At 49.8% G+C, this 16,867-nt stretch overlaps 5 protein-coding genes across 5 annotated transcripts; 4 read left to right on the top strand and 1 right to left on the bottom strand.

Annotated features, from left to right (window-relative positions):
- Window positions 1-3,406: 3,406 nt before the first annotated feature.
- Window positions 3,407-5,211, top strand: J7T55_005287 (uncharacterized protein; the record flags this gene model as incomplete). The annotated part of the gene is made up of 3 exons (XM_053133597.1): window positions 3,407-3,937; window positions 4,072-4,881; window positions 4,978-5,211. The coding sequence occupies 3 exons, from the start codon at window positions 3,407-3,409 to the stop codon at window positions 5,209-5,211; spliced, it is 1,575 nt and encodes a 524-aa protein (XP_052988473.1).
- A 482-nt stretch (window positions 5,212-5,693) lies between these two features.
- Window positions 5,694-7,313, bottom strand: J7T55_005286 (uncharacterized protein; the record flags this gene model as incomplete). The annotated part of the gene is made up of 1 exon (XM_053133596.1): window positions 5,694-7,313. One exon carries the CDS (start codon window positions 7,311-7,313, stop codon window positions 5,694-5,696), a length of 1,620 nt encoding a protein of 539 aa, XP_052988472.1.
- A 359-nt stretch (window positions 7,314-7,672) lies between these two features.
- Window positions 7,673-9,636, top strand: J7T55_005285 (cytochrome P450; the record flags this gene model as incomplete). The annotated part of the gene is made up of 4 exons (XM_053133595.1): window positions 7,673-7,729; window positions 8,227-8,837; window positions 8,941-9,211; window positions 9,274-9,636. The coding sequence occupies 4 exons, from the start codon at window positions 7,673-7,675 to the stop codon at window positions 9,634-9,636; spliced, it is 1,302 nt and encodes a 433-aa protein (XP_052988471.1).
- A 3,130-nt stretch (window positions 9,637-12,766) lies between these two features.
- J7T55_005284 (uncharacterized protein) lies at window positions 12,767-14,152 on the top strand (the record flags this gene model as incomplete). Its single annotated transcript, XM_053133594.1, has 1 exon — window positions 12,767-14,152. One exon carries the CDS (start codon window positions 12,767-12,769, stop codon window positions 14,150-14,152), a length of 1,386 nt encoding a protein of 461 aa, XP_052988470.1.
- Window positions 14,153-14,542: 390 nt separating this feature from the next.
- On the top strand, window positions 14,543-14,869 carry J7T55_005283 (uncharacterized protein; the record flags this gene model as incomplete). Its single annotated transcript, XM_053133593.1, has 2 exons — window positions 14,543-14,712; window positions 14,812-14,869. 2 exons carry the CDS (start codon window positions 14,543-14,545, stop codon window positions 14,867-14,869), a joined length of 228 nt encoding a protein of 75 aa, XP_052988469.1.
- Window positions 14,870-16,867: the final 1,998 nt, after the last annotated feature.

Genomic DNA, 16,867 nt, shown 5'->3' with positions numbered 1-16,867 from the left:
TTTGATGGAATGGGGTTTGGTGGGAGGGGTTTTGATTGGTTCGTTGAAGTGAAAGTTGACGATGTTAGGCTTTTTCAAGAGAATGGATGTCCCAGCTTCACACAGTGAAGATGACAAAGATAGTCAGATGGGTTGGAAAAGAATGAGGGTGGTACGAAACCAAAGAGTGTGGCCTGCAATGAGATGAATGCTGAAGGGATGAAGATCAGATCATGACGGATGATTAGGCTGGAGCAGCTCTCACATATATATGCGTGTAGTCTATGTGTCGCCCATCTCGGGCCAGACACGCCATCGGCTTCGGCTTGCGTTGGCATTGATGGTGGGATGGGGCATATTGGCCTAGGGGGAGCTCGCTTGGATTCAATATTCTGGAGTCATCGAAGCCCACAACACCACGGGGATGTCTCCTCGACGCGGCATAGCGTCGATAGCCTCCTGAGAGGTCGCAGCGCAGGACGTCAGAGTAGGCGCCCATCCGGAGTCAACCGAGGCGGCTCAACTGGTGGGCCGTCGGCACCCTAGCCACAAACGGCCCAAGAGGCCCCAAAAGGGGGGACCCCAGAGGAGGAAAGTTGCGGGAGATGCACAAGAGCACAAGCGGAAACGAGCTTGTCTGCTCGAAACACCAAGACTTCTGCCGGGCTGACGGCGAGCTGGCAACTGGTGGAAGTTGGGGGCGTAGCTCGCGTGTTCCTCGCAAGTGGGGGTCTTTTTGATGAAGGTCGGTCGCAGGGGGTCTTGGCGGCCAGGGATTGCTGCCGTACCAAGCGCCATCTGGCGTCTGGCTGCGCTGGCGCCCCCTGATGACTGATCCTGCGCTGCTTGGGACAAGTAAACACGGCTGTTTCAGCGTTTCGTATGCGTCACCCCACGTGTTGTGCCTCTAGGCGGCTCTGCTCCGCCAGACTGCATTGCCCTCTCACCATCTAGACTGACCGAGAGGGAATGCGGCTTGCAGAAATGCAGCGATGGCGCCACGCTACGTACATCCAAGGCGCCTGGAGTGCCTGGGCGGCGCCAAAATGCCACCCTTGCTCGGTCTACGGTCTATGTACCTTCATGCAGGAACAGACGCAGGTGTGGATGGGGAACCCCCTTGACATAATCCCAGGCCGCCGGATCTGGAGGGATCTGCAACAACGATTCGGAATCTCGACGAAAATGTTGGAACTTGGGCGGGGTGGAAGCACCAAGAACTGCTTCACAACCGGGTCCAATTCTTCCGTCTAATATTATTCAGGAGACTGACCTGATCCCACGGCGTCGGCGAGATCGTCCATTCTCCATCTTTTTTCCCTATCTCTTGGCGATTCGAAACGTCGATCAAGACTGACTTCGGCCACTCACGAGTAAGTGTTTCTAAAACGACGTTTTTCGTCTGATGCAGTGATCCACGTCCAGGTTCTTTTTGGCCAGTGCCCCCTCCCCTTTGGGTCGGGTCCGACGAGGCTCGAATCCGAAAACGAAGACAGCGGCTCGGCAGGATTTTCATCGACTCGTTTCACCTGTTCGCCGGCTTTGACAATAGCATGACATGCCAACTGAAGCATAATGATTGAACTAGCCTTTCTTGACTAATCTCCTCGGATGAGTCGCCTAGGTTAACCTCGCTCACCTGAAGAGAGAGGCTGATGCGGCTAAAGGTGTGGTTTTACCGCAGTACGAGCGTCAGCGGCAAGGGCGACTCTTTTGGGCACATCTGCTACCTGTGCCACCTGGCAGGGGCAGTCAATCCAATATATTGGCGACAATCCGCGGTGGAGGCTCAACTAGCTAGACTACAACAGTCGTCCCCCTATCGCCGAACTTAGGTATGCCTCCGGTCAACACGAGAGCCGAGGGCTTGGGAGCCCAGGTCTTGACTGCCGAGCGAGCGTGCCCTGGCCTTTTTTTCGGTCTCGTTTAAATTTTTGCGATTATTAACGACTCTGGATACGACTTGAAGATGTTGTTGGGTTCCGCAAAAATTGTTTGCTTGGCTTTGACGGTTCACGCAGTCGCGCAAGTGCCCAATTTAATACTTAATCAGATCAAGCTGCCTCTCATATTTGCAGAATAAGTTTCCACCATGCGTTGAACACTTCTGTTGCTACCTGGGACGAGGTGCTGTCGATCGGACCCCGTGCTCTGTATTCGCTCTCGGCCGCTATCGCGTCTTCTGGCTCTCACGCATATAACTACGAAGGCTCGGGATAGCAAGATCATTACCTCCTAGTCTTGCACATAGCTGTTGTAAGGCATGCTCGCATACTACCAATCTGTGCATGGCGAAGTGGCCATTCGTTCAATTGGGCATCGCGTTGTGTTCTTGTAGTCAACCAACCCAACTTTGTCATCCAGCTGGTGAGCAGGCTCTGTACCACCTGCACCTTGCTCTCGTTGTCCAGTTGCCATCAGCCGATTTTCAAACCTGGACGTGCCGCTCGATGGTCAGAAGAATGGTGCGAGGATGACGCCGCGGATGGATTTAAAACCAGCTGCAGAGGGCACGGTTCCTCTCCTGTATATCTCGACTGATAGAGCCGAGAATTTGACTGGGGCCCAAGGATAGAGACATGGCCCTGTCTCTTTCTCCAGACTCTCAAAATTCACAACAAACCCCTGACGGTGACGAGAGGCGGATCGGTCCCGCGGCGCCCACCAATTCCTCAGCTCTCGATGGCTCGCCCTGCACATGGAGATACTCAGCGTGATGCACTCGAGTCGAGCGCTGCAGGTCTGGCAATTTATAACGGTCTTGCAGCTTTTCCAGCAAGCTCTTGAGGCACTGGAGAGCCGTGTATACTGGCACTCCTTTCTTGGTGGGTGAATGAGACATGGATATTCATTTGTCTCCGGCTGCCCGCGAATGCACTCAAACAATCGTTGTTGGGGCATGCTGTCCCCCCTCTGATTGTAGCCCTGCCTTCGCGGTTCATAGTGATATCCTGATGTGCAAGCAGCACTTTCCTAAAGGGAAATAACTGTCTCTAGTCAGGAATATTTGACCCCCTTATCGCCCCCGCTTCAAGCATCACTATTCAAAATCACTACTAGCAGAACCGCATCTCGCTCAAATCTTGCCCGTCGTGCCTCTCACTACGGGAATAAGCGCCTCCTTCTTTCGGGAGTACCTTTCTCTACTATTCCGTCCCTTAGTAGCGCCCAAGGGCGCTAGTTAAAATTCCGTTTGGGGGGCTCCGGTGGTAAGGTTTGAAAATAAAGTTATCAAAGCCTAAGCGAAGAAGCTCAATAAAGTGGGGGCCTGATTTGCCTAACTAGGGACAGCTTTTTCTCAATAACAGATCAACAAATAAAGGCCTGACTTAGTGCTTGTACTTGCAGACTGATTTCATGATACACTGGCCATGCATAGTGTCAGAAATACTATTACCCGAAAAGACGTTTGCAGACACCAGCGAAAATGGCATCTCTTGCTGATAAAGAGACGGACCAATCTGAATTGGAAAAGAAAGGTGGCTCGATTCAGGATGTCACTGAACATGCACCTCCGCGGAAACGACCGCACGACATATCTGCCTTCTTCGCAGCCATACGAGAGAGACCAAAGGTTTTTGGATGGTGCATATACGCTTGTTACTGTTCGCTGGTGGTAGCGTTCGAGAGCGTAGCCACGGGGTCATCTACAAGTATTCCACAATTTCGAAAGGACTTTGGGTACCCGTTTTCAGACGGCTACGTACTGGATGCCCGTTGGCAGGCTGCCTTCGACGCCGGCCCACGGATTAGTAGCGTCATTGCTACATTGAGCCAAGGCACACTGGCGGATAAATTTGGTCGCAAGATGATGTTTATCGGCTCACTTATTATCTCATTTACAGCCTACTCCTTGGAGGTCGCAGCCGAAACCAACGTTGTTTTCTTTTGTGGCAGGGTCCTGAACGGCATTACACTCGGTGTGTCAACGGCAACGGCAATGACTTATTCTAGTGAAGTAGGTCCAAGTGCTTCCCTGACCTTCCTACTTTTGGTGTTCTCCGAGGCTGTAATGGGGGCCAAAGTTATAGTATTAGGGTGATACTGCCTCGTTATGACCCCGAGCTGACTGTAGACTCCACTAATAAACAGATCATATCTCTACCTCTACGAGGCTTCATTCCTTGTTTCAATGCTCTCATGATTGCTGTGGGACCGTTCACCGCAACAGCCATCATAGACAGAACCCAAGATCTCAACAGTCACTGGGCATACAGAGCAGTTTTCACAGCGCAATTCGGAGTCGCCGGCCTTGCAGCTGTGCTGGTATGGTTCCTCCCGGAGTCACCAGTCTGGTTGATGCGAATCGGGAAGGAATCTGAGGCGCGACGGTCGCTGTGCCGATTGGGATACACGGACACCATGGCAGTTGACACGGAGGTTTCTCGGATTCGAAGCGCCTTGGACAAAGAAATCCAGGACTGCGGAGATCGCACATCATATCGAGAGTGCTTTCGCAAGTCCGACCTCCGCCGCACCATAATCTCTGTCATGCCTCTTGCAATCCAAGCCCTGGGAGGACAGTTTTTCTTCGCCTTTTATTTCGCTTACTACAACCAGCTTGTCGGATACAGCGTCCACGATAGTTTTCATCTCCAATTTATTCAGTACGCCTGCGTGATAGTCGCCAATGTATGTTCGTGGTATCTGGTTGAGAGGCTGGGACGCCGCACGTTGACAATATATGGTACCTTCGCTCTGACGGTAGTTATAATGCTCTGTGGGGGTCTCGGGACGAATGGGAGCCCCATTGCTATCAAGGGCACTGTTTGCACCTTCATTCTCTACGGCTTCTTTTTCAACATCGGTATCGGTGCTACAGGATTCATACTCCTTTGTGAGGTGGCTAGCTACCGTCTCAGGGGCAAAACCATCGCTTTAGGAGTCTCGTTGCAACACTTGGTAAGTGTCTCATACATTAATGAAGAATATTGGATGAGAGATATCCACGTTCCTTAGACGACGCTGAGTCATTGAAGTTACTAACAACGAATGCAGATTAACTTGGTGTGGGCTTTTACTGTGCCCCTCATGATCAACCCGGATCATGGCGATATGGGCGCCAAAGCTGCCTTTATCTTCGGAGGGCTCAACATCTTGTGCTTGATATACCTGTGGCTCTACCAGATCGAGACCAGAGGACGGAGCTTTCGCGAGCTCGATGAGCTGTTCTATAAGGGCATTAGCGTTCGAGACTTTGAAGGTTACGTGACTGAAGCCCAAAGAAGCTGAACGAGGTCCAGTGATGGGCAAGACACCAACCATTGCTACTCTATTTACTACATAAGATTCTTGTGTGACCTTGCTTCCAGTTTGGGGAAGATTTTGATTCTAGAATTTCGCCTTGACTCTTTGCTTGTAGTTTTGAAATACGAATCTTGCCTTGACTGGCATGTTTTGTAGACCAGTGACACTTCAATAATATTTTGCGAAAGATAAAAACGTTGTTTTTTTGATAAAAATAATAATTTTGATACTAGCGACGGAATGCACAAAAGACTTTAAATATGACTGGAATGCATCAAGACTTTTTGTCAGTGAGGTAATTACTAGCTTTTGAAGATGCGCTTGTACAATGGTAATTCTTCTTAGATAAGTAAGACTGAGCAGCAATGGGTAAGAGAATCACGACAATAAAGTGCCTTCAGTAGATTGATTGCGAGCTGTCAATACCGATTGGTAAGAATCATTGTGGCTAGAGTCAATGCAGCCTATCATTCACATAACCAGCTTTGAAGAACCTGATCCTCCTCCAATGCTTGCAAATCGTCAGTGTTCAGCGACACGTGGACCTCGATCCTCTCGCCCCCAAGCGACGTCCTCTTCCTGGGTAGTAACATTATTGCACCATCAACTGGATCGTCACAAATGAATCGTACGGCAACTGGGGTGCCTGTTCTCTGGGTCTTGCCGCAGAAGGCGGGTCCGAAGTCACACTTGTAGAAGTCCATGTTTGCCCAACTCGAACAATTCAAGTTCATGCCTTCATAGGCACTGAACGGAGTCCCTGGCACAATGGGTCTGGCCAGGCTGTCCATATCATCTGCCATGTTTATACCTGAAAAGACCTGGCTAATGTAGGATATGTCGATTTTCTCCGCCGCTGTGGCAAGCGAGTCGACCAGTGGCACCAGGCCTTTCAAATTGCGGGCCATCACGGAAGGCTCCTGGTGGTAGAATATAGCTTGAGCAACATCGTCCAGTTGCGAAACGTCGATGTCTGCCACGGCCACGAAGGTCAGATTTCCCAGATAGGGCGATGTAATGCCGACCTCCAGCCCGAAAATTTTGGGGCGTCCGTTGACAGCTAGGCCGAGTCGTGATTGCTTCGTCCTCCACCCCAAAGTCCCATACTTGGGCAGTCGGGCTCGCGTGATACAGGACCACAGGATGGCATGTATGATGTTATTGACCGTGTTGTTGCCATTGTTGACCAGCTTCGAATGATCGAGAGCCTGCTTCGCGAGCTGAATCTTGTCCCCTGAAAATGCGAATATGCTGGCGCGGCAGTCGCCTCTTCGTCCCAAATCCACTACCTGTGGTCCAGTGATAGAAGGCGCGCAATGAGGTAAAGAGTCAGTGCGCCGCTGGAAATGGTTGTCGATGTACTCGGAAAGTTTAGATGAGCGCATCAATGGGGCGTCGGCATCGGCAACTACGTCGGGAGTACTGCCTCGCGTACATGCCGCCCACAATCGTATCAAGTCACAAGAACCGACGCCATCGAACACTCCGTGATGATTGGTGATGGAAAGGATAAGACCACCCTCGGTCCGAATGAATCCTACATCGAGAACTGGAGCCCCGGCCTCGGCATTGATGGTGTGAGGTGTCCATGCTGAGGGCAGAGTACTGAGATCCTTGGTGAAGTAGTGTGCCGGAAACTTTTGGTCGGCCAGTTCCACCAGGCTCGGAAATTTCCGAGCACCAGGAACCGGCAGTTCACGAACCTTAAGCGCCGGGGCGGTCCGTGACCAGGACAGTACTAGACGGTTGCGCGGATGACGAAGATTGCCCTCCGGTTCAAGGTTTTGCTCGACGGCTGCAGGCTTGAAGACACGGCCCTTGATGTAGGGGACTAAGGCGCCGAGTCGACACAACCCGTTGTTGAGGTCCTGTATAGCTCGCTCGTGATTGTTGTCGTTCATATGGAAGACGAGGAACCTGTGGGTCCAGCAACGCGCATACATGAGATCAAAGGGGCAAAGATACACCGTCTCGGTATCAGCAGAATAGGGAGATATAGCTGGTAGGGCCTGGGGCATGACACGCCCTGATTCATGTGGCCCATGACGGACATCAGGAGCGACAAGTTCAGTTCTTTGAGCTAACATGGCTGTTGGACAGGCAAAGTTGATAAGCGTAATAGATCTATTGATGACGACGTATCAATCCTTGACCTCAAAATCTGAGGAGCCTGAGTGGAAGTTGGTCAAGTTGGGACGAATATAGCCAAGTGCTTAAGAATCATGGGTTCATGAGAAACCTCGATGGGACCCTGAATAATGGAAAGTACCGGACCCCAAAAATGGAAGTGGTTAGCCGAATGTGCCTCCCGAGACGTTCCAGGTTGAGGTATCGTATCCACATGTACAAGTCCGTGTGTATTTAACAGCTCGTGTTCGGAGCGGAAGAGGGGAAGCAGATGGCTCAAACCCCAATACTTGACATTTGGCCCTATTCCAATATCAAGATGGCCTCTCCTTTCATTATAATCACGGCCCGGGCGCTGCAATGGGCGTTTGTGTTCGTAAGTGAACGTTCACTGATCCAGGAAGGACAAAGTTGTGTCTCGATAAAGTCTGACTTGGAATGGCGATAAGAGCATCCTCTACTTCCTTGGCCTCAGCATTTACCGCTTGTATTTTCACAAGCTATCAAAGTTTCCGGGGCCATGGTTCAACGCCATATCGCCAATTCCGCTTTGTTTAGCGCTCATAAGTGGACGCCAGCATGCATATTTTAGGTTATTGCATGATAAATATGGTGAGTCACAGGGATTCCAGGTTTATTGACCATGCGATATATCCATGCATATTTCACTAAGTAATCTCCCCTCGCAGGGCCCGTCGTCCGTTCAGCGCCTAACGACGTCTCCTTTGCCAACGGAGCAGCATGGGAAGACATACATAGTGTGAAGGCATGTAGTCATCACTGTAACACTCCCTCACAGCATTTCATTCCAAAGAGACCACAGTACTCCTATAGACTGTTCACTGACCGAAACAAACCTTGCTTGCCATATAGCTTAATTTAGAGAAGGCTCCTATTGTCGTCAAGTCATTTGCCGCCACAAAAGGCGTCGTTGACATGACGGCAGCCCCTGCAATCGACCATGCGAGAGTACGCAAGGCGTGGGCCTACCCCTTCTCCGGTACAGCACTTCTGGACCAGGAGAGGCTGATGTTGAAGCATATCGACGGATTCGTGGAGGTAATGCGTCGCTTTGAGAGAAATCAAGAGGCATTTGACATCCCCACCTGGTTCGGACTCACCACGTTTGACATCATCGGCGAACTGGCCTTTGCTGAGCCCTTTGGATGTCTAACCGGCGGTGGTGGGTCTGATTGGGTCGAGGCTGTCTCCAAGATCGGACAAACTATTGCTTATCAGCAGGCAACGAGGCGTCTCATCGGCGCCGATACATGGCTGCAGAAGAGATTGATGGAACTGCTACTCCCAAAGAGCACCTCTGAAAGTCGGTGCACGCATATCTCAAATAGCAAGAAGAAGACTCTGGCCCGCATAGCGGACACTGAGAGAGAGCACAAAGACTTCCTTTACTACGTACTGAAAAACGCAAAGGAAAACATGTCTCTATCCGAAGATGAAATATTGGCAAATGCGGCGTTGATGATGTGAGTCTCGCAGGTTTAGATCATGTCATTTTACGTCTAGCTCCATTTCTCGGATGTTTTGCACAAACCAACGGGACAACTTCAAACTAACATCCAAATATAGTGGAGCAGGAAGCGACGCTACTGGAATTGCGATTTCGGTGTGGATGAACTCAATGTTGAGACACAAGACGGCATACGAGAAGCTCACAACGGAGATACGCACCAGCTTCGAATCCGAAAGCCAGATTTCCTGGGCTACGGTCAAGGACCTTCCATACCTTGGTGCTTGCATGAACGAGGCCATGCGTTTTCACACCCCAGTTTCTTTTCCTTTAATGCGATGGACTCCACCTGAAGGTTGCAATATAGATGGTCATTGGGTACCAGGAGATGTGAGTCAAATAACCCTTCTGGGTTACCCTTACGGCCTGTTGGGATCTGATACAATGTACAGACCTCCATTTCCGTAGCGACATGGGCTTCAACACACTCGCCGCTCAACTACAGGGATCCTGACAAGTTCGTTCCAGAACGATGGTTGCAAATCGGCACTGGCCAAGGGCCTTATTGCAAAGACAACAGGGCTGCCTCGCAGCCTTTCGGCTTGGGCCCGCGGGGATGTCTGGGCCGAAACCTCTCGATGATCGAACAACGGCTCATCATTTGCCGATTGCTGTGGAATTTTGACGTAGAGTTCGACGGCGGCGATTCAGGCGCTTGGCAGTGGGACCCTGCGGGAGATTTCAAGCATATGCGGGCTTTTGCGGTCTGGAAAAAGCCACCATTGATCGTACGGCTCAAGGAGATCAAAAGATAGTTCACAGGATGAAACATAAGCATACAAGTCAAATGATGGATCTAAATATAGATTCTCTCTCCGTCTTCAGTCGGACATTTCGGACAGAAATGCCCGCCTTTCGAGCCACATTCCGGTAAACGCAGAGATACAGGTCTTCTTCAGCGCAAGTTTGCGCGTCATATTCCTTAAACTCGGCTGCAGTCCATTCGCGTATCCTTTGCGTCAGTGCATCGTAACACACAAGCTTCGTGATTGTCTCAAATAGTCTAGTCTATAAAATCCGCTACTGACAACATCCTTAGAAGTAAAAGCTCACAACCGATTCTGCTCTACCGTCGATGTCAATGGATGCACCGTGGGGAATAAAAATCAAGCTTATACATTGTTTTGTAGTCTTTCCCATGTGGCTGTATTGATATTGCTGAGCCGGTACCTACGTCGTCACGTTACGAAGGCTCGAGTTGGCTATAAAAATTTATTGGCTTCTGTTGAGGTTCTGCCTACGGGGAAGAAAGGCAGAGGCAGTGCAGCTGTGCGCACGCGCTCGAAGCTATTCACAGGCAGTGGGCTGATAAAATAAGCTATCGATGGCTGGCGTTCAGCCCCACGGCCCTCACAACAAACTTTGGCTGAGACTTGTAATACCACGCGTATGAATAATGGAATAAATTAAACAACGGTTTGAGCTGAGTTTAATAACAAGATCGAACTCTGATTCGTGGCGGGTTGTGGCTGGAGGTGGCTGTGCACAGGCCACCTGCTACCCCAATGCCCTCTGCTCTTAAAAGCTGATAGCCATCAGACGCAAACTTGCTTCTATACGTTTCTCTTAGCAAGACTTGAGAGCATCCCTTCTTCTATATCCCTCTCGTGACACTAAGACCAAAACAAAAATAAACTTTGTAATCCCAGTATGCAGCTTACCCTTTGCGCAAGTCTCGTGTAGTTAGCCATCTCGGACGAATCATGCGTTGCGAGCTCGATATGATATGTTTTCCTAGGCCTGGCCAACCGCCGGTGACGGGACTGGTTTTCCAGAAAGGGGCAGAATATCGCTCCGAGAGTCAAAGCATACGGCCTTGCTCATGTTGACTCTCACAGTTTCCCAAGTGCGGTTGGATGGCCTGTTTTGCAATAATCAGGAGCGTAAAAGATGGAGAAGACACGAATAGGGCTTAGCGGTGTGGACCGGATTTGAGGGGAAGAATTGCAAGGAGTGATCGCTTCGCGGTGATAACAAAGCACGTCTCCGGAGTCTCGGAAAGTCAGAATTGGCATTCGGAAGGCCCGTTCGGGCTAGGAAGACATCGACACATATCCATGTCAATATCGGGAGAATACGAATACGATTGACAGCCTATGTATTGGAACTGCTTGACAACAATTTCAACTTCAGGAACGTTTTAATTCTGGAAATTGTGCAGAGGCAGAAAGGTGCAGAATGCGAGAAGGGTACAAAGCGCTAACCAGCCAACCTCTCCTCCCCCCCATTCTTGGAATAAAGAAGAGGCGGAAAGATACGGAAGACACGCACCTCCAGGGAACTGGCGTAGATTAAGGCAGTCGAAATGCTAAACAAGGTGGGGGTAACAGCGACTATGCAATAAGTTAGAGTTATAAAGTCTATGTGTGTTCTGTTCCGGTGTTGTGTTGTACAGGAATTTGAAGAAGGGCCTTCATTTCATACAAAATGCGCAGATTTCCTTGGCTTGTCAGCAGAGCACTGAAAATTCCACCTACACGTGTTGGATCACTTTGCGTGACTCGGCCTCCACTTGCGACAACAGCAGGACGAGAACAACTACTTACCTATGCAAGTATGACAGTTCACGATGCTCACTGTATACATTTGATAAGGGACAACAAATTCAAATCCAGTGGAAGCCAGTACCAACAGCCGGCTACCAGAGACGTTCCTGGCTTTACTGTGCATATCAGGAAGGTATTGATTATAGTATGATTTAACGAGTCTTATTCTAAGTTCGATAGGATATACAAACTGTAATGTGATTTTGACAACTGACAGTAGAAGATACGTGTATGGGAGCGTGTATACACTCAAAAAACGTTACAGAGATGCAAATTGTGGAACCTTGTGGTACGTGGCAGGAGGGTCCTTGGCCTGCATAAGCCAACAGCCCAATTGGCGCCACGTCAGGCCGCAAAATCAACCTTGGCGGCAAAATTGAAGCTGAACTCGTTCCTATCACACTCGTCACGTTTTTGCAGCTGTCGACCTCGTAAGCTGGCCGGGTTGCCCACGTGCAATTGACGTCGAGGTCGTGGTCAATGATCTCACAGATTGCACACTCATGTGGTCTTCTTTCACCAGATTCGGTTCTGACCACCTGAAGTACTATCGATGTTGTCTGCCAATAATCATCACCAACTCTCCTCGACTCACATGAAGCTGTGCGACATGTCTCTCGCGCCAATTGTTCTTCCGCACGATGACGCTCAAGAGTGGGCGAGTGAGAGTTCAGTATCAAGTGAGAATTCATTCGAAAGTGAGACTGATATCTCACACCTATGTGCTCATGAAAAGAACAGAGAACACTTTCGCGCCGTCACATTTGCTGAAATTCGGTCCTCGGTGGCACGATTGTGTGAACTATGCTATCTTTACAAGAAAATCATTCTGGCTGTCGTCGATGGGCGTCTACCTGGCCTATTTGAAGGACCCAGAGATGAAACTGAAAAGCAGTTGATACTTGAGAAATTGGTCCTCCACGGGAGAGGAAATAAATATGACGTGCTTTCCTTCAATATACTGAAATGCAATGTGGCTATCGAAATTTTCATCGAAGACAAAGACATAATCATAGAGCGTAGAAGCAGACGCTTTTACTGTTTCGACCGGTTCTCCTACGGTATGCAAATTGGAGTATACACCAATTCGGAAAAGACTCTTGAAACTGCTCGACTGTGGCTGAATGAGTGTCTGCACAACCACAAATGTCCGAAACCAAGTATTTGGGGGCTGCATCAGCTGCCGAAGAGGTTGCTTGACGTGCAAGGCTCTTCAAGGGATTCTATTAGACTTGTCGAAACACAGGGAGGTGAATATCCATACGTATGCCTGAGCCATCGATGGGGCAGTGCCGGGCACAGACGGCTCAAAAGTACGACGAGAAACATCCAGGATCATATGTCCGAAATATCATGGGACCATCTTCCGACCACGTTCCAGGATGCCGCCACCATCTGTCGACTTATGGACGTTCGCTACATTTGGATCGACAGCTTGTGCATCCTTCAGGAATTCGATGGAATCACCTCTGACGAGTTTGACACAACGAGGCAAGATTTCGCAAACGAGAACGCGATGATGGCGCAGACTTATCGAAACTCTCATTTCACCATCTCGGCCGACATGTCAACCAACATGGACAGCGGCATGTTCTCTACGATGCCTATCGATTGCCAGCGAATTGACTTTTCAGGTTCCACGAAAACTATATGTTTCAGAACTTCAGTGGACCATGACGAGAAGGAGCCACCGGAACTCGAGACACGGGGTTGGACATTTCAGGAGTTCCTGCTTCCCTCTCGCGTCCTACACTTTGGACCATTCGACGTCGAATGGAGGTGTCGAGAAAGACACACCTGCGAGTGCGGCAAAATGGATCTCAAGAACGGAAGACGGTCTCCATGGCACCGGCGTCATACATTGGCTGAAATAGCTGCCAACATTCCCGAGAACGAAAGTAAAGCGCTAGTGTGGTGGGAGGAAGTCGTGTACGCGTATACTCAGCGAGATCTAACAAACGCAACTGATAAGCTTCCAGCCCTCTCCGGGATGGCCCAGCTATACCGGCAGGGGTGTCAGGATACCTATCTGGCCGGCCTCTGGAAAGGCTCCCTTTTGCATGATCTCTGCTGGCACTACACGAAGAAAGACGGCCTCGCAGGGTCCGGCGGGGTTGGTTGCAGACCTGCGCAGTATCGCGCACCATCATGGTCCTGGGCTAGCCTTGATATCAAATCTAGGTGCTGCTTTTGGTGGGTAGGACGAACAGAGACCCATCCCCGGCCGTCTGTTGACGTGCCAGTTCCAGTGTGCAAGATATTCGAGGCTTTCTGTCAACCAACAACGGCTGACCCGACGGGTGAAGTGTGCTATGGCTTCCTCGATATAGAGGCGGCACTTATCTCTGCGAAAATCGGCCCTCGTCACTGGAATCCATATACCGAGGTGGAAAAGCCCTGGACAATCGACAGAATTGACACTAACCTGTCCATTTCCTTCTTCAAGCCTGATTGCGCACCTGTGGACGACGATCTCTCCATCGGGGGACAAATATTTTGTGTGCCAATTCTGGAAGCGGTCTCCCGGACCGGATTGGAAAGGGGCTGTTTGGTGTTAAAGAAGCTATATACAAACCAGTACCAGAGAATTGGCTTCTGTGTCCTGAACGCGGGAAAGCCCAAGACATACTCATGGGAGTCGCACCTTCTAGCCGACGGCAATTCAAATTTCAATGCGCAGGACTACGCACTCCCGGATAAAAAGGCACGGATCATAATTATCTAACGCCTGGAGAGCGCAGCTCTTGATTATTTCCACTGTCGAGGAACTGCCGAGGCTGAGGATGTGATAACCTACTTTGACTTGGCCGGATGCGTGTTTGATAATGGCTAAGGGCCTGAATTAAATTAGATTACTTGAGGACTCCTTGTCTGTGCACTCTTGTTCTATCCGTTTTTTACTGAATCTTCCGGCTCCATAAAACGCTTATACAATAAAACATTGCTTGTATAAGTACCCTGCTTGACCGCCCAATCTCTTGCGACTTTATTGAACTGGGACGTCTTGTGTTAGGCGAAGTACCTAAATCGATATCTCTGTCGATCATCATTTAAAAGTGATAAATCTACCCAAGGCGTTCAAATTTTCCAGGAAACGCTCAATTATGTACGAAATATGCGTCTGAAGATCAGGCCACTCAGCCTTCTCACTCGTACACCGTCCGCCCCGAGGAAATCCATGACGACCATGGGCCGGCTCTGCGTCATTCACCAGCTGCGCGATCCCAACGCACACTTCAACGCTATTTTTAGTGAGTCTTACGTGCGCAGTTGGCTCATGGACAAGTGACGGAGCCTGCGCAGCAACGTATGTCTGTGTGCGGTCTTAAGATCCTGGTGGATGGAAGTTATTGGCGCTAACAGCGCTATTGACTCGCAAGACAGTGAGAGGAAGTTGATGCAGACAGTTCAGCAAAGAGGAGAGCCTTTTGAAAGGAAGTGATCTGTAAGTTGCAAATGCATGGAGCAAATGTTCATGACAGATACGACGAAAGCCGAAATTCATTCATTATCCCACACTCGATCATATCTCGTGTGGTTCCATCGTACAACGAGCACCACTAAATGCCTTGCACCACCTAGAATAGTAGAACAAGATAGCCAGCAGCCAGTACGGAAATAAAAGGACACTCCTACCTACTAGTAGCTAATCAATTCATCTTATTACAAGTAGCGAAGAATGACCAGAGCTTGCAAAGGGCACGCTGAGCGGAGCAGTCCTTAATACGGCGAAAGCGCAATATACTTCTTCTATGGAGATTGGCCAGTTGATGTGTTTCGATTTATCCTATCGTCTTACGTTAGCGTGGTCACAATCATCCTCCTGCCAGAATGGCTGCCCTCGCTTGAAGAGCCAGCTGTCCTCTTGCCAGAAGCACTGACCTTGCCAGATCATGTCGGAGAGCTTCCCGGCTGGCAAGTATGTCGAGAAACCCCAGGACTTAAATAGTCGGGACGCATTGGGATTCTCCCTAGAGTTCGCCGAGAGTTGTACAATCTCAATTGATACGTAGTGACTTCAGCGATTTGAGCCCTGCTTCATGGGAATGTTAATGCTGACACTGGACCACGAATGCGGAATTAAAATCCCAAGATGCATACGTGCTCGGTGTGTATCAAGCCGAAACCAGAACTCTATTTTTATTGCTTCTCCTCGAGCCCCAGCATACCTCCGTGTTGCTGCATAGACACCTTTTAGGTCTTTATTCCTTGATCCGGACTATTAAAAGGCGGTGAACTCGTCCATAGCTCATTGACTTATCTTTGCAGCCTGCTTGACATTCTGTTCTAGGTGCGAAAGCGTAGAAGAATTGAGATATGCGACAAGTGTGAATGATATAAGGAATCCACCTCTTTTCTCTTTGAGTTGCTGTCGGCTGCGGTAGATCACAGTATTTGAGGTTTTGACAATGATAGCCTCAGCGAAGTTGATGTCTGTTCGGTGAAATTTTGACCATATCACGCGATTAATTTATCTCGGTAGCCGTTCGGGACAGCCGAGTTCAGCTGGTTCTGCGCCGGCTGAGCAGAAAAAGTACTTACCACTCCGATGCAAATGAGTAGTAGGTCTCGTATGGAATGGAGAATTTCCAGTCGATTCCCGTCAAATCATGGTGTGAGCGCGACTGATGTGATGGATCGATCGAGTCCTCCCCTACCTACGAGACCCACCCCTCCTCGACTTTCGGTCTCGTGCAATTTTCGTCTTCGCCGCGTGTGATTCAAAATGCTCGGAATGGAGGGCGAAAGCCTTCAAACTGCAACTGTCGGCTTTTACAAGAGTTCCGGTCCCGTGTCGCGAGCAGTAAAGCTGGAATCAAATCTGCCAAGGCATTGCAGGATCGAGCAGCTCCATATATTTATGACCCATAGGGCTAGAACGCCAGAATGCATCACGGAAACAAGCAATTGCTAAGCATCTGGAACAGTGGGGAGAAAAGGCTAGAAGCTCGGCATTCTCGATCTCGCTTCCACAGTGTATCAATCGAGATATGACAAAAGCACAGTAGCCGCGTCAGCAGACGATGGCCTCGAAATGAAGCGATGTTGTCATATCGTGAGCCGTTGAACACTAGGTCAAGATGGCCTTGTCGCTCATGATCGCGAGAATTGCTTGCCATTGTGTCTCAGGGCAGAGGCCTAAATTGTGCATCTTTGCCTTGCCCACCTCTTGTCATGTCAGCCTCTCCGCTTCTCTAATCTCCCGGGATCCCAATTCTCCTGAGGGCTTGACAAGTTGAGGGGCCAGACCCGAACCATCCTCTCGTATCTCGGCAGCTATTCGCACTAGATGGCAATGGTGAGAAGGGGTTGGGTGGGTCTAAGTACGGCCAGATGTTTGTTTCCGCCAGGTTGGTTCCTCTGCTTCTTTTTGAATGTGGGGTGTGGGGCGCAAATCCGGCAGGACTTTGATCTCGCCTAGCCTCTGATCTTGCTGCTC

This window comes from Diaporthe amygdali (assembly GCF_026229845.1).
Source record: "Diaporthe amygdali strain CAA958 chromosome Unknown NODE_38_length_435494_cov_65_447576, whole genome shotgun sequence".
Taxonomy (NCBI): Eukaryota; Fungi; Ascomycota; class Sordariomycetes; order Diaporthales; family Diaporthaceae; genus Diaporthe; species Diaporthe amygdali.
Note: the sequence above shows the minus strand (reverse complement) of the source record. Positions and strands in the feature narration are given on the sequence as shown.